The sequence below is a fragment of the Pongo abelii genome, chromosome 13 (genome assembly GCF_028885655.2).
Source record: "Pongo abelii isolate AG06213 chromosome 13, NHGRI_mPonAbe1-v2.0_pri, whole genome shotgun sequence".
NCBI classification, from domain to species: domain Eukaryota; kingdom Metazoa; phylum Chordata; class Mammalia; order Primates; family Hominidae; genus Pongo; species Pongo abelii.
This window is the reverse complement of record NC_071998.2, coordinates 126,084,586-126,101,368: the sequence shown is the minus strand read 5'-3', so window position 1 is coordinate 126,101,368 and position 16,783 is coordinate 126,084,586. Positions and strand designations below refer to the sequence as shown.

Below are 16,783 nucleotides of genomic sequence, written 5' to 3'. Positions count from 1 at the left end.
CAGACTGCACAGCAACAGGAGGCAGCATCTGCACGGTGAGCAGATGCCCCGTTCCTGACGGCCAGCTATGGACACAGTCAAGGACAAGGTGCCCACCTGACTGGCCATGGGGCTGAAGAGGGGACCCAGACCTTCCAGGGCCCACTGTGCAGGCCCTACCTTCACCACAGGAGAGCCCTGTAAGGGAACAGGGTCTCTATGAAACTCAGCCAGACCTCCACGTCAACGAGGCACCCCAGCCAGCGAGTACAGAGGGCTGCCACCCTGCGCAACGAGGCACCCCAGCCAGCGAGTACAGAGGGCTGCCACCCTGCACTGCCATCTTCCATGGGCTCTTCCTCACATGAGGCCCTCGCCCCCAACCCACCACCAAGCAGAGAGAAGATCTGGAGGGTGGCAGCTTTGGGTCTCAAAGCACCGGAGACAGACAAGGCGGCACCAGAGAACAGCAGAGAAGCAAGAAGAGAGAAATCCAAACAGACCCCAAGGAGACAGTCCGTGCTCCCGTTGCTCCCCAAAAAGACATCGCCATGCCGGGCAAATGGAGGGGCCCATTGGGAGCCTCTTCTAGATTTCCAAACACTTTTAGAAACCAAGGGAAAATCGTCAGAAAACTTCACAGGATTTCACAGCACAACCCAGCCCCGCAAAGTGCCCAGATGCTTCTACAATCCACAAGCCAGCGTTCCTTGCAGGAAATGCTAGCAAAGAATTGAAGAGGCTGCTCAGACCACTTTGGAGTTGACCCCTCAGCTCCAAGCCCCTCTCTCACCACCATCTTTTCTTCTGCAGTGGATCTTCTGGGCATACTTAATGCCTTAAAACACACGCATATGCATGGCCCCGACACCATGTCACTCTGCAGATGGCCATGTTAGACAGCATTTCCCAAGTCTCCTCTTGTTCCAGTTTTTAACCTCACTCTAGGAAACCAGTTCTAGTGAAACTGGGTGGGAAGTATTTACGGAGACACACAAACACACCTTAAGGAAATAAAACATTTTTCAGAATCAGATCCAAATAAATGGCCCAATTGTCTACCAAGAGTCAATTCCAGAGCTGCTAATCCTCCTGGAATTATCCAGCCCAGGCCTCTGTCTCATGCCCAGATTCCTGCATAGACCCTTGGACCTGCCAAACTGCAGCTTATCGGGTCATTTCTACCCACTAACCACAGCTTGCTCCGCAAGCCAGGAGCATCCAGAAACACTAGGGAAGGACCCATTTTTGCCTTGTTGACTCAGACTATAGCAGTCAAGGGTAGCTTAGGTAGACAACATACTGGGAAGAGGTCCACACCGAAACAAATCCAACCCTGCACTGAATATTTCTCTCGTTCACCAGAAACGTCTGCTGGTTGAAAAGGTCCACTTTCAAGAGCACAGTCTGGGCTCCCAGGGCCTGCCCCACCCTGTCTGGGTGGTGGTCAGCACTCGGGAAACGTGTGTCCTCTTTAGGAGCCACGGTCATGTGCAAACAAACCAGTTCCATCCAGGAGAACCATGCACCAGACAGAAAATTCCAGGAGCCAAGACAGCAGGTGAGGTGCAGGAAGGCCCTCCCATGCCCCCGAATCAGGCCATTTCTGGAGTCCCAACGCTGCCTGAAATATATAAGGCCCGCTGATAGTTTTGTCTTCTTAACATTTGCTCCCAAAGGGCCTGGGAAGTTTCCTGAATTAGAAATGTTTATTAAACTAAATGAATGTGCCCAGGGAAGAGGCCTGGTCTGCTGTGTCTGCGCCCAGGACACAGAGCGCCCCTCCCAGGCAGCTGGCTCAGAGGCGGCCTTGGGGAGGGACGCACCCATCACAAGAAGGGGAGCCACCTGGCTTCATGAGGCCCAGCTGGCTGTTGGGGGTGCCCGCACCCCAGATTTGGGCTCCTCCAGCGCCCAAGCTGCTGTCACTGAGCCACACACACTCACGCCACTCACCCGTCTTCCGGGCTTCCCAGCCGGACCAGGCGGGCCTTGCACACCTCGAGGACCCTGCCAGGGGTAAGAGACGAAGGGTCAGTGGTGAGTCTACCTTTCTCAGGAGAAAGAGCAAAGCCTTGTCCCCGTGCTCATCGACCCTGCCCACGCCTGGCTGTCCAAGCCACAAACGTGTGGGAACTTCGGGGACGGGACATGGATCTGCTGCCTAGAATGAAGGCCAGGGACAGGATACAGCCAGCTCATTTCTGCCGCAGGCCTCAGAGTTCATTGTGCTCCACCCTCAGCACTGCGTAAAGCAACGACAATTCCCACGAATTTCCTTGAAAACATGCAGCAGTTGGGGTCCCTCCATGCTCGCCATCGCTGCCACCAGAGAACAGGAGGCGCCCACCAGACAGCGAAGGCAAGGATCCCACGTACCTGAGGCCCCAGGTCTCCCGGCTCGCCCTTCAAACCTCCGCTCCCAGGGGGACCCTAGGGAGACATGGTGTGGGTTAATGTCTGCTCAAGGTGGGGACTCGGGAACACAGGAAGGGCTGGGGGTGGCAGGGGAGGGGGCAGGGGGAGGGGTCAGGGCTTCAGCCACGGTGCTCAGCACACAAAGCGCGGCCTGTCTGCCTCGAACAGAACCAGCGGGAAGAACGATGACTTTCCAGGAGTGGGGAAATGCAGTTGTTTGGATATCTTCCTAATCAGGAATACAATTCTAGTTGTTGGGGCCCGCAAACACCACAAAACTCCTGGAGATGTTTCTCTCTCCAGGGTGAACCTGACCGTGGTCCGTTACAGCCCAAAGCTTCCAGCAGCGTGTGCACCTGCTACGGGCCCCTCAAGGCCAGATCTCCTGATGTGGGAGGCCAGCGCTGAGTCAGGCCCTGTGTGGAGGGGACCGAGCCCAGACCTAGCGGCAGGCGGCAAAGCCAGGAGGGCCCCTGTGGTGCTGAACTCCTCTGTGTGCCTACAAACCCACACCGCTCCCCGGAGGCCCCGGAACCCAGCCCCTGTGCCTGACACTGGCAGCCCGAGTCTCCCTGGGCACACGCTGTATGTTTCTTATGCATCGAGGACCCCAGATGAGAGCTAAGTTGAGGCCACAGGGCGGGGGTGGGTGAGGCTGGAAATCCTGTGCTCTGCCCCGCACTTAGTTATCTTCGACTCTGGAACAGGGCTGTAAAGATCAATGGAGGCCCCTGCTCCACAAGGCAAAGTCACAGCCTGTGTGAGGGACTTTCCCAGGCCCCTGGCTGCAGCAGGACCCCATCCCTCCAAGGAGCCACTCCCCTGGTGACAGCTCATAGCGTGTTCTCTGCAGGGGGAGCCTGGAGCTCCAATGCAGGGGTGAGGAGGGGCCTCCTCCTCTGATTCCTGCCAGCTCCTTTCCATTCAGGATGGAGTTGGAGGCTATTTCCCAGGATCGCTGATGTCAGCTCTACCCCGCTGAACTCCCTCAAGTGATTTCGAGGCACAGCCACCTATCCCCACCCCCCACCAACAAGGGAGCTGGAGCAGCACTGAGAGAGGCCCCTGGTCCCCCTGGCCACTCTCCTGGGAACAGGCACTGGACCGAGGGCTGCTCTGTGTCCACAGGACCCCAGGGCCACCTGCCACTGTCCACCAAGGACATAGGCAGTGGGCCAATCCCCACACCACGCCCGGCTCTCAGATTTGCCAATGACTTACCACAGGGCCAGGTCTCCCTGTGAGACCCATCGGGCCGGCTGGTCCCCTCAGTGCCAACTGCAAAGGAAAGTGAGACACGCTGAGGCAGGGCCCCAGCAGCGGTGCCCGGGTTTGCTGGCGCCTGAGCTGTGAGATGTGGCAGGAGGGAACGGGCAGACTGGACAGAGAAGGGACAGGAGACTCTGGAAAAGGAGGTCTGATGACTCCCCAAGGGCCCCCCGACTTCGATGGGGCTCTCAGCATCCATGGGAGTGACATGGGACACGCAGAGGTGCAAGCCGGTGGGCCCCCATTTCCTCCCTTTGGGGATGGGCCCCATCCCTCCTTCCTGTCTCTCCAGCCCACACAGAGAGGGCCTGCTCCCAGCCCATCACCCTTGGCTAAGTCGGAAATAAGCCTCTTACTCTGGGCATAGGGAGGACATTTTACACCTGAGCTCAAGCTGAGTCATGACATATTTTATTTCACATGGGAGGCACTTCAAGCACTCCCAGCCACTGGGAAAGTATTTTGGGAGGGTAGGAACCCACCTGCCCCATCTGCATGTGGCCCCCACCTGCACCAGCGCAGGTCCCACCACTTTCCCACAGAGCCGCTTCTGCAGCTGCCAAGTGACTCTGTTTCCCTGGCAGATGCCATCTGAATTTTAGAAGATTTTGTTTTGCATTATAAAATCTTATAGCCTATCACCCATTTGGCTTCAATTAAAATGCACAAGATAAAAGGCCAGCCAGGCAGGCCCAAGCCCATAAACCCAGCGGCAGGTAGCGGGGTTTGCTGCACACCGCCTTCCATCATTCAGGCAATTTGCTCCATGGTAACGACTCCGTGCTTACACTGTCCTGTAATTACCTAAGCACTCTGATCATTAACATCTACTCTGGCTGCTGTGGGAGCTGCATAAATATTTCTCAAACAAGGGATTACTTAGCAGCTTTCTTGCGCTCCGCTGGAGGATTACCCACCCACCTACCCGCCCCACGGGGCAGTGTTTACACCCGTCGTGGGCAATCAGCAATCCAGAGCCAAGTCTGCAGAAAACACAGGCCACTGATGAGCTATTTCACAGTAGGGAGGCAAGTGCTCCTCTGTGGACCCTGCTCCTTAGGACCCCCCAGGCTGAGAGTGAGGGGCTCTGGGGCCCAAGGGCTCTCTCCCAGAGGAGCCCAGCTCCAGGCCAGGCAGCCCCTTCCAAGAGCCACGTGGGTTTCCGGCTCCACTTCTGGATCCCAGCAGAGGGCCTAGCACAGAGGCAGAGGTCACAAACGGTGGAAGGTGGGCCGACTGGGTCAAAGGTGGAGGGGCCCAGAAGCTCCTTGTAAAGTTAGAATCCAGACCCTCAGCATGGACGAAGAACCGCTGAGAAACTCCCCAAACAATCCCCATGATCTCTGGGTCCCTACTGGACACTGACATGATCTCCGGGCCCCTACTGGACAGTGACATGCTCTCGGGGTCCCTACTGGACAGTGACATGCTCTCGGGGTCCCTACTGGACAGTGACATGCTCTCCGGGTCCCTACTGGACAGTGACATGATCTCCGGGTCCCTACTGGACAGTGACATGATCTCGGGGTCCCTCCTGGACACTGACATACTCTCGGGGTCCCTACTGGACACTGACATGCTCTCGGGGTCCCTACTGGACACTGACATGCTCTCGGGGTCCCTACTGGACACTGACATGCTCTTGGGGTCCCTACTGGACAGTGATATGATCTCGGGGTCCCCACTGGACACTGAGGACTGGACGCTCCCACAGCTCCTGACCCTGGCAAGCAGGCATTCTAGGATCAAGACAGCTGCTTCCCTCCAAGTTGGGCTCTGAGCCTGACTCACTCACTCCTGTTGGCCCCTGGGGCTGGGCTCGGTCCCCTTCAGGCCTCTTGGGACCCAGCACTACTCACCCTGGCCTGCTGGAGAATGGCTTGCGCCTGGGACTCCTGGGCTGAGACCATGGGGCCTTTGGAGCCCGCATCGCCGCCACCTCCAAACCGGAACTGCAAGTGCAAGACAAGGGTCACTCTGGGAGCGGTGACGTGGCGCCCAGGCAAGACCGCAGACTGAGATGGGGCCCACAGGCCTCTCCTGCGACAGCGCAGCCTCAGAGGGTCTGGTTTGGAGCCCAACTGCCCCAGCTGCCTCCCCACCTCCGACCGATGAGGGTACTCACGGGCAGCATGAGCATGGTTCCTGGAGGACCGGGCAGGCCATCGGCCCCAGGAAGGCCTGGGCGTCCAGGGGGGCCCTGCAGACAAGGGGCCAAGAGAGACGAGTCAGAGTGCAACCAGGCCAGGGCTGGGCTGCAGCCAGAATGAGGGTGTTGGAGAAGCGGCCCACCTGAGAAACGTACTGGACACGCACAGAAGCTGCGAGACCCCGTGGCAGGAATGTTTCAGAAACCTCAGCCCGGAGAAGGGAGGGGCACGGCTGTGGGCTGAGGATCGGAAAGGCTTTGGAGGGAGGGATAAGAAGGGAGGGAGGTCTAAGCTGGATCTAGAGAAATCCAGAGACCCAGCAGGCTTCCGCTGGGGCCTCAAGGCAGAGACAAGGAGCCCGAAGGTGAGGAGGCAGTGTCAGGCTCCTGTCACTCCAGGAACGCCCCTTCCAGGTCTCCATACCCAACAGGAAACAAGGACTCCAGGCTCAAGGCCCAGTGCCTCCTGCCCCCAGTGGGCACTCGTCCTTAACGGGCTCCAAGCGAGCCGCCTGTGCCTGCTCAGATGGAAGACGGGACGGAGCAGCCACTTGTGTGGACAGACACGCAACAGAGCAGAGCACACACTCAGCCAGAGCAACTTCAAGAATCTACTTATACACAAACAACACAGTGCCCTCCTCACACCCGGCCAACCTGGCCACACAGACATCCCTAGGACTGGATTCTCCAGACTAATTCCAGCCAGCTTCAGACCACTATATGCATGTCAAACCAGTAAGATGATTTATTTTCAAAATAATATTTGATCACAAAGCTATTTCACAAAAGCAAGCAGATTCCCAGCTGGCCTAAAGTAGATGAGGCTTGTCTTGTATAGAGTGGGAACTTAACCCCCTCTCCCCAGTGAGAAAAGGCTCCACCAACTACACTCCAGTTACACTCCAGTGTAGCGGATGGGTGCTGGCCGCAGTCTTCCGAATCAGCAGCAGCTACACTGAGCATGTGTGTTCACACCACCCAAGCGAGACGCTCCCTGCCAGGAAACCCATGATGGATTCCCAATTCCCAGACAGGAAGACCAAGAACCTGAATGGTTCTTCTGGAACTATCCAGAAGACTGTGGAGCCATCTGGGCCTGAACCTAAACTTTCCTGCCTTTTCTTTACTGGTTATTTTTTATTACAGAAGTAACTCCATTTCTTGTGAAACGTCTTAAGGTACAGATTTATAGAGTGAAAGTGAAAGGTCCCTTTTCATCTCCGGATGTAACCAGTTGCTCAAGTTCTGTAAGTGCAAAGGCAAAGATGGAGATGCACATGCTGGACACACTAACTAACACATTCGTCACTATGAGGCTATGTGGCTTCGGAGTTTTGTTTTGAGACAGAGTCTCACTCTGTTGCCCAGGCTGGAGTGCAGTGACACGATCTCAGCTCACTGCAACCTCCGCCTCCCGGGTTCAAGCAATTCTCTGCCTCAGCCTCCCGAGTAGCTGGGATTATAGGTGTCCACCACCAGGCCTGGCTAATTTTTGTATTTTTAGTAGAGATGGGGTTTCACCATCTTGGCCAGGCTGGTCTTGAACTCCTGACCTTGTGATCCACCCGCCTCGGGCTCCCAAAGTGCTGGGATTACAGGCGTGAGCCGCCGTGCCCAGCCTCTTTCTTTTTAATGGTACTGTCTCTAAATATTCTGCAATTTGCTCTTGAAATCACGGCCTATCTCTGTAGATCTCCTTGGCAACATCTGTTGCATCTCCCAGGCACAATGGACTCATCATTTATTTAAGCCATCTTCAGCCAATGCACGTTGGATTGGTTCCAGTTTGCATTATGACAAACACTGCCTGACAGACGTGCTAACATATTCTGCTAGGTAAGTCCCTCAAAGCAGTGCTGCTGGGTCAAAGAATATATGTATGTGTATATTTCTTAATTGCTAATGGATACTGCCCAATTGCTCCCAACTGCCATTTTGGAAAACACTCTCAGAAGACAAAAATCGTGTTTAAAAAATAAAGATCCAGAACATGTTTGCCACCCAGGTTTTGTCATTGACATCCAATCCCAATAGCCACTTACAGCTGAGATTCCTGTGTCGGAATCAATTCCAAACCAAACCCTACATTTAAAATTTGGGGTCAGTGTCTTCCAAGGACAAGCTGCTGTCTGTGCAGTGCCTGTGTGTGTGTGTGCATGTGTGTGTGGATGTGTGTAAGTGTATGTATGTGCATGTGTGTGGAATGTGTGAATGCATGTGTGTGCATATGTGAATGCACATGTGTGGAATGTGTAAATGCATGTGTGTGCACGTGTGTGGAATGTGTGAATACATGTGTGCATGTGTAAATGCATGTGTGTGGAATGTGTGAATGCATGTGTGTGCATGTGTAAATGCATGTGTGTGGAATGTGTGAATGCATGTGTGTGCATGTGTAAATGCATGTGTGTGCACGTGTGTGGAATGTGTGAATGCATGTGTGTGCATGTGTAAATGCATGTGTGTGCACGTGTGTGGAATGTGTGAATGCATGTGTGTGCATGTGTAAATGCATGTGTGTGCACGTGTGTGGAATGTGAATGCATGTGTGTGCATGTGTGTGGGTGTATGAATGCATGCAGTGTGTGTGCATGTGTGTGAATGCATGTGTGCATGAATGCATGTGTGTGTGTGAATGCATGTGTGTGCATGAATGCATGTGTGCGCATGTGTATGTAATGTGTAAATGCATGTGTGTGCATGTGGGTGTGTGTATGATGCATGCAGCGTGTGCATGTGTGTGAATGCATGTGTGCATGAATGCATGTGTGCACATGTGTATAATGTGTGAATGCATTTGTGTGTATGAATGCATGTGGTATGTGTGCATGTGTGTGTGTGAATACATGTATGCATGAATGTGTGTATGCATGAATGCGTGTGCATGTGTGTGGAATGTGTGAATGCATGTGTGTGCATGTGTGAATGCATGTGTGTGCACGTGTGGAATGTGTGAATGCATGTGTGTGCATGTGTGAATGCATGTGTGTGCACGTGTGTGGAATGTGTAAATGCATGTGTATGAATGCATGTGGTGTGTGTGCATGTGTATGAATGCATGTGTGCATGAATGCATGTGTGTGCACGTGTGTGGAATGTGTGAATGCATGTGTGAATGCATGTGGAATGTGTGAATGCATGTGTGTGTGAATGCATGCGGTGTGTGTGCATGTGTGTGGAATGTGTGAATGCATGTGTGTGCACGTGTGTGGAATGTGTGAATGCATGTATGAATGCATTGTGTGCATATGTGGGTGCATGTGTGTGCATGCATGTTTGTGCGTGTGTGCATGTGTGAATGCGTGTGTGCATGTGTGTCTGCATGTGTGTATGAATGCATATGTGTGAATGCATGTATGCATGCATATGCATGTATGTGTGTGGATGTGTGAATGTGCATATGAATGTGTGTGTGTGCATGTGTGTGAATGCATGCGTGTATGCATGTGTACGTTTGTGTGGGAATGCATGTATATGCATGTGTGTCTGTGCATGCATGCTCCTGCTCACATGGTGTTGCTGTAGGAAGCCAGGAAGTCTCCTCAAGGCCACTCCTTGTCCACTGCTGTCCATTTCCAAAGACCCTCCTTTCAGCATCCTTCCTGCCTGTTCTAAGCCACGGTGGTGAAAATCCAAACCCCAGGCTGTGAAAGCAACTTCCCTCTGATGCTGCCTCTCACCGACACCCGGAATAATTCCAAAGAATGGGAACGTAGACGAACAAGGATAACGTGAAGTCCTAGAAGAAGGAGATAGTGTGGAGAAGAAAGGAAAGAATGTCGCCACCCCCACGAACCCTTCCGAAGTGTTCAAATTTGACACAAGTCCTCATGGCCACCGACATGAACCTGCATTTGCTATCACTTAGAAACATTGTCAGCAAGCCTTTGCCAAGCCCCGTGGTCTCTAACGTAAAGACTTTGACCCCTGGGCTGAAAGTCACGGCTACACCTCAAAGTCACATTTCCAATTTTCATGACACAAACCACGGGCCAGTGATGTGGCTGTTGTCTGCGACAAGGCAGGTATCAGACACCAAGGGAACGCTCCAGCAGGCTGACACACAGGTCATGCAGATGCTGCTTGGCTCCAGCCACTGGCAAAATATGGCAAAATAAGAAATCCCACCTCGCCTTTGCTATTTGCTTGTATTTTCCTGTTACTCCATTAGCTGGCTCCCACATCAGTGCCCTCACTTGGTCAAACAGCAACGTTCTGAAGGCCCTGGCACAGGAGGGCTCTCAGTGTCATACCTATACCAGGTGAAGAAATCAGGCGCCTACTTCCAAATGAAGGCACCACTGGTATCTAACAGGGTTTCTTTCCTGAGGACATCCAGGCGTCTTGCACAGAGACGATGTGGCCGGGTGACCGGATGCCTCACAAAGTGGCTTCCTCTGCCACTGCAGATTCAGCACGTGAAACTGTCCCCACAAGACCCCTCGGCTCAGCCTCAGGGGAGAGGCACAAGGCCTCTTTCCAGGCTGGGATTTGGGTCAAAGCAGTGAGCAGAGAACTCTGAGCCTTTTCTCTTCATGGTAGTGGCAGGTTTGGGAGGAGCTGTAGGCCTGCAGGAGGCTTTGTGTTGAAAAGCTCCCTTCCACTCTCGGAAAGAGCTGGAGCAGGAGGGCAGTGTGCAGGCGTCTCTCCAGAACCTTTGTGTGCATGTGGTTCTGTCCAGGCCCGACCCTGGGCAGGCCCAGCTTGGGAGTGGCCTGGAGAAGCTCTCAGTGGTCACTTCCTGCTGGACATCTCCTGGCTGTGCAGAACACGTGCATGACCACGTGCGGTGGGCTGAAGGGTCCCTCATCAAAGGTACGTCCAGGTCCTGAAACACGTGACTGTGCCCTTACTTGGGGTCTTTGAGGATGGGAGTGAGGATCTTGAGATGAGATTTTCGGTCCTAAATCCAATGATGAGTCCTTGTAAGGAAAGAGGAGGGGAGGCAGTGACAGAGACACAGGGGAGGGCCGCGAGAAGACAGAGGCAGAGACTGCAGAGATGTGCCAGCAAGCTACGGGGGCAGAGGATGGCCAGTGGCCACCAGGAGCCAGAAGAGGTGAGGAAGACCCTCACCTGGAGCCTCCAGAGGGGGTGCGGCCCTGCCTACACCTTGATTTCAGATCTCTGGCCTCCAGAACTAAGAGAGAAGACATTCCTGTTGCTTTAAACCCCAAGTTGGTCATTAATTGTCCGAGGATCCCAAAGAAATGAACCCACCTTTCATTCATTCATTGAGAGGGTTCCTACTGAGCCCCTTCCAAGAACTAGACAGACACTCTTCCAGGAGCCCTAGGGCCCGTCTAAAAGACTGGAAGCCGGGCCCTATCAAGAGGCCTGATGCCTCAGACCGCACCCCTCAACCAGAACTAACAACCAGAAAATCCACAGGAGGGACTCTTTATCCATAGACCACCAATAATCGGGGCTCTGGGTAAGACCTGCGGCCTTGAGGGGCCCACATGAGAAAGACTCCTGGACTCACCCAGCCATTGCCACTAACCAACCGTGATGAACACCCTGGCAGGCCCCGCATCGGGTCCTACAGCACAGTGCGCTTGGGGCCATACAGGCGGCTCCTGCCAGCTGTCCCTTCACTCTAGAAATGTCCCGAGGCCTTTGCTCCCTTCACCTCTCTCTCCACAAACTGTACTTCATTTTCTTTTCCATATGATAATGTGTACCCTCCAACGAATCTTCCTTTCAACGCCGAGCTCACTTTGGGAGACACATACTGCCTCCAGGGCTACAGCAGAGAAACCCACGGTTCCCACAGATCTCCTGGTAGGGCACCTGAGGCTTGGATAGATTCCTATCAGTGGCCTCAGGGGACTAAGCTTTGAAGATAAATGTGACTCGAAATGGCCGGAAGTCATTCACGACCAGGCTGCTGGGGATGCGGACACACAAGCCTGAAGACCAGCCTCCGTGGAAGGGCCATGTGGAGGTGAACCCAGACAGCGCATGTGTGCGTGTGTAGATGTATGGGTGTGCATGTGCACGCCTGGGTGTGTGCACATGTGCATGAGTGTGTGTGCAGGTGTGAGTGCATGTGTGTGTAAATGTGTGTGCATGTGTATGGATGTGTGTGCATGCATGCATGAGTGTGTGAATGTGTGTACACGTGTGGGTATATGTGTGTGCATGTATGGGTGTGTGCGTGTGTGTGCATGTGTGTGAGTGCATGTGTGTGTAAATGTGTGTGAGAGCATGTATGGGTGAGTGTGTGCGTGCATGTGTGAAAGTGTGCATGTGTGTGAGCATACATGTGTGCATGTCTGGGTGAGTGTGCATGAGTGTGTGCAGGTGTGGGTGAGTGTGCATGTGTGTGTGTGCATGCATGTATATGCGAATGTGTGGGCATGTGTGGGTGTGTGTATGCATGTATGGGTGTGTCCATGAGTGTGTGTGCAGGTGTGGGTGAGTGTGCATACATGCGTGTATGTATAGGTGTGTGCATGTATGCATGAGTATGTATAGGTGTGTGCATGTATGCATGAGTGTATGTGGGTGTGTACATGTGTGCATATACGGTTGAGTGTGTGCATGTAGGCATGAGTGTGTGTGTGCATGAGTGCATGCGAATGAGTGCATGTGTGGGTGAGTGTACAAGCATGTGTGCTTGAGTGTGTGTGTGAACCTCTAAGCAGCTCTGTCAAGATGTCCTGAACACTTCGAGCACAAGGAGAGACTGGATTGGCATGTCCCATCCACAGGAGCCCGGGAGCCAGGAAAGCAAATGAATCCCATGCTGCTCGCTTCTTCCCTGCAGCTTTTCGCGAAGCTAACTCCTTCTGAGTTGGACAGCAGCTGCGTGCTCATGAGTGGACTTGCTCTCTTTGTCATGTTGCCAGTGATCTAGCCTGTGTCCTATCCCACCCTGGGTGTAGCTCCAGCAGGCCATGGGGAGGAGATGGCATAGCAGGGCATCACCCCAAGGCTGGTCCTGGGGAGACCACACCAGAACCTGTTAGGTAGAGATGAGCCACACTTTCTGGCTGGGAGGTAGTGACTGCTGTTTTTCAGGGCATGGCTTACATACGAACCTTTTCAAGGCACAGAAAATGCACTCACGCAAAATCCCACGGGGAAGGCTAATCCTGGACACATAAAAAAGAGGGGGAGAAGGTTTGAGCCCCTGCTGAGTGACAGGAGGGGCTGATAAGACAGCGCCGGGCAGCATCATTATTGCCAGGCTGCTTCTGCACGTAATGGGGTCATTGAAGGGTGGGGGCCTCCTCCCAAGGCATCAAATGCATCCCATTATGCAGGGAGCGAGGTGCCCCTGTGTAGCAATTTGGAGAAAGCTTGGGAAACTGCCTCCACTCTGACCCTGAGGCGGCTGGGAAAGAAACCTGCATACTGAATCCCTGGGGCTTCCCAGAGGAGGATCCAGGCCTCCCAGCGGGTGGGACCTGCCCGCAGACCCAGAAAGCAGATCGTTACTTTACCCAAAAATAATAAGTATGCTGCAAATGGAAAGATCTGTGTGAAGTCTATCTTAAGAGCAATAGATGAGCGGCTGGTCAATACCAGCTGGAGCTCCCGGGAGTCAATTAGACGGTAAGCAAGCTTATTTCTAGATGAAAGCGTTCAACTCTCCAGAGTTTCAGACTGCAGAGATTCAGGAGGAGTTTGGCCACAGCATCCTGAAAAATGCAATCAAATCCACAGTAACACTGGACAGTATTCAGGAGCTGCCTTAAAACACAGGAGTGCCTGGGGTGCAAGGCTTTTGGAGAGGCACACAGGGAAGAGAAAGGAAGGGACTCGCCTCAAAGACGCTCTGATCACAGGGAACATTTCTTAGGCACAAATATCCGTGGACACCAGCTCTGGGGCACACACGCGAATGGACGTAGGGGGCGCTCACAAGCAGCACAGAGGTGGCGCCTGCCTTCCGGGTGTTTCTATCGAGGCTAGCAGGTGTGGGCCCTGGAAGTCCATGGAAGGCAGGACTCACTGGGGCCTGAATCTTTACTGATGGCCCCCAGCCCTCTCCTTCCCCCACCTGCCCGAGGAGCCCAGGGAAGGGCTTCACTGGGCAAACACTGCTCAGCGACCCACAGGGGCACGGCACTGCCACTATGGCATCATAGGGAACCTTCACAAATGCATAGCCTCATGATTTCAGACCCACTGATGTCTGACTATATTCCCGGATGCCCAAAAAAGTCAGCCCCTACAGAAATGCACTGGCAGGTGGCACAGAAGCCAGACCTGCAAGAAACCCAGGCCAGAGAGGGGCTGAGTAACCGCCACCTGGCCCGCAGCTCCCCTGGGGACTCTCAGCCCTCTCGGGTTTCTTCTGAACCTCAAAGAAAGAGTGGCCACCTTCCTTCTGCCACAGGAGATCTGGCTTCAACCCCACGTCTACCTCTATCTCCCTGCGGGCTTTAGCACATTGCCCCAGCTGTGCACCTGCTCACCAGTCACCTGAAGGAAACCGGAGGGGACGATGGCTGGAGCCCCTTCTCCACCCGGACACAGCCGCTCCAGACCTCCCATCTCAGGATTCCCAGCTCTTCCTCCAATGCCTTTACTAATTAATTCTTGCTGTCTAACCATGCCTGGTCTGTGCCTTTTCTTCCTCACTGGATGGTGAGCTTCTCAAGGCAGGCCCCACTTCTGTGCCTCTCCTTGCACCCTGCTCCCTGCGGGCAGCCGTGGGCACAAGAGCAAGAAAGGATTTGAGGTGCTAGAAGGCAGATGCAGCATGGAAGGTCGTCCAAGGGGAGCAGCGGGAGAGTGTGCAGGGCCCACCAGAGTGTGTGAAGGAAGCGACACCCAGGGCCAGTCAGTGGAGGCACAGGGTGCGGGCTTCAGTGGCTGGTCAGGGCTGCATGATGCCCAGTGGGATGCCATGGCACAGGTGCACAGATGGCTCCCAGCCAATTGCCATGGCTGCCCACGGCTGCCCACAGGGAGCAGGGTGTGAGCAAGGGCACAGAAGTGAGGCCTGTCTTGAGGAACTCACCATCCAGTGAAGAAGAAAAGGCACGAACCGATCACAGCCAGACGGCCCTTGGGGAAGGGAGGAAGGGCTGGGGAACCCCAAGGCGGGAGGTCAGGAGTGGCAGGGAGAAGAAGGCTCTTCCAGATCCCAGGGAAAACGCCCTCCCAGACAGAGGCACAGGAGGCCAAGCAGACGGAGGGAACACAGCATGCCACTCCCCTGCAGAAGGACTATTTTGTGCTGAAGCCAAATAAGAATCGATGGATGCAAGAAGAGTTCTCTTACCTCCCCTTTCTGCCTAAAAGCAGGGCATTACCCTCTCCTCCCACCCCACCCTCCCGCCTCTGCTTCTGTATTTGGAGAGCGCCTCTTATCACCTGAGAGGGAGGCCAGCCCCCAGTGTATCTGCATCAACAGACTTTGCCCCCAGTGAATCTGCATCAACAGACTTTGCCCCCAGTGAATCTGCATCAACAGACTTTGCCCCCAGTGAATCTGCATCAACAGACTTTGCCAAGATAACCTTAATCTTCCATTTGTTCCTCCATGGAGTTCCTAGTCACTTGCCCACCATATGTCACCCCTCGAAGCCCAAACCCCCTTTTCCTTGGTCTAGCCGCTTCTCCACATCCTATTGCCTCCTGTTAAAACAGTATATATGCTCCCGAGCCCAAGCACTTTTTTTGGTTTTTACTTCTTGTCTGTGAAGCCCCCGTGCATAGATTAAAAGTGTTAAAATCGTATGCCTCTTATTAATCTGTCTTTTGGAGGCCCCAGATGCTCAACCTCCGAGGGTAGAGAAAATGTTTTTTCTCCACTGCACAGGAACCTGAGCCCGGTCCACCGCAGGCTGCACTGCAGGGCCCCACCCCACAGCCAGTGATCTTTCACAACTGATTAGCGGGCATCGAGCAAGATCTGGACATCAAGAGGACGCTGAGCTGTGAGCAGGGATGGCTTCCTGAACAAGGCTGGCTGGAGCTGGACCCAGAGAGGTGGGCATCTCTCAGCTCCTGGAACCAGCACCCCTCCCACTGGAAGGGCGCTGGGGAGGCCGGTGGGCTCCAGGTCTCTCCTCCGACTCCATGGATGGCAGACTCTGGAGGAGTTGGTTCCTCTGCCAACCCCAACCTCAGTCCTCATGCTCCTGGACCATGATGTGAGTTTGAGGAGGACCAGCTCCTAAACCAATGATATTCTCCAGTCAGGGCCCTTGGCTCCTCCACAGCAGCTGGGTTGCTCACGGTGTCACAAGGCACTGGCAGGGCCACCCAGCAGTGACCCCAAGCCAGGATCAGCCCAAAGGCAGGGACCACGTGGTGAGGTGTGAACCAGCACCCCTCTGGTTCACACCATTGAGATCCCCATGCTAAACCAGTGCCCAGCACTGCGGGCACTCAGTACAAATCTGTATGCTGGATGGATAGAAGGACGGAGCCGTGGAACACCACTGAGGCAGTGTCAGTCAGCATCTGGGTGCCCTGTGTGTCAGCCGGCATCTGGGTGCCCTGTGTGTCGGCCGGCATCTGGGTGCCCTGTGTGTCGGCCGGCATCTGGGTGCCCTGTGTGTCGGCCGGCATCTGGGTGCCCTGTGTGTCAGCCGGCATCTGTGCCCTGTGGATACCACCCTGTCCTACGTCTGGGAGAGAAAACAGCTCCCAGTGCCATGCAATGCACTCTCCTTTGCATACGAACTCAGCCACACCTGTGGGCCCATCCTCAGGCAGCTCTGAGGAGGGGGAGCTTGGCCGTCGCCCCTCTCACACGAATCTGGGGGGAGGGGTCTCCAGAGTGAGCTGGGGTGGCTGCAGCCCCCAGCACAGAGCCCCAGTGGTGCCGGTCCTGGCTGGGCAAGAGCAGTAGCCACTCACTGTTGCCTGTCTGGAGTTTTGGAGATGTGGCTGCCAAGCCGGAGATGCTGTGAAAGCCTTGTGCTCCAGAGGCCAACCAAGCCCCCACCCCGCTCCGCTTCCTGCCACGGCCCTTGCCATGGAGCAAGACCCGCCTCT

General features: G+C 54.5%; 1 protein-coding gene across 2 annotated transcripts in view; it reads right to left on the bottom strand.

Moving 5' to 3' along the window:
* Positions 1 to 16,783, bottom strand: part of COL5A1 (collagen type V alpha 1 chain) — a 210,226-nt gene that overhangs the window by 90,652 nt on the left and 102,791 nt on the right. For both annotated transcript variants that reach the window (XM_024251846.3, XM_024251845.3), the window contains exons 12-16: positions 5,792 to 5,866; positions 5,526 to 5,618; positions 3,619 to 3,675; positions 2,359 to 2,412; positions 1,936 to 1,989 (exon numbers count right to left, since the gene is read on the bottom strand). In XM_024251846.3, coding sequence (XP_024107614.3) covers positions 1,936 to 1,989; positions 2,359 to 2,412; positions 3,619 to 3,675; positions 5,526 to 5,618; positions 5,792 to 5,866 — 333 coding nt within the window. The remainder of the gene's footprint in view (positions 1 to 1,935; positions 1,990 to 2,358; positions 2,413 to 3,618; positions 3,676 to 5,525; positions 5,619 to 5,791; positions 5,867 to 16,783) is intronic.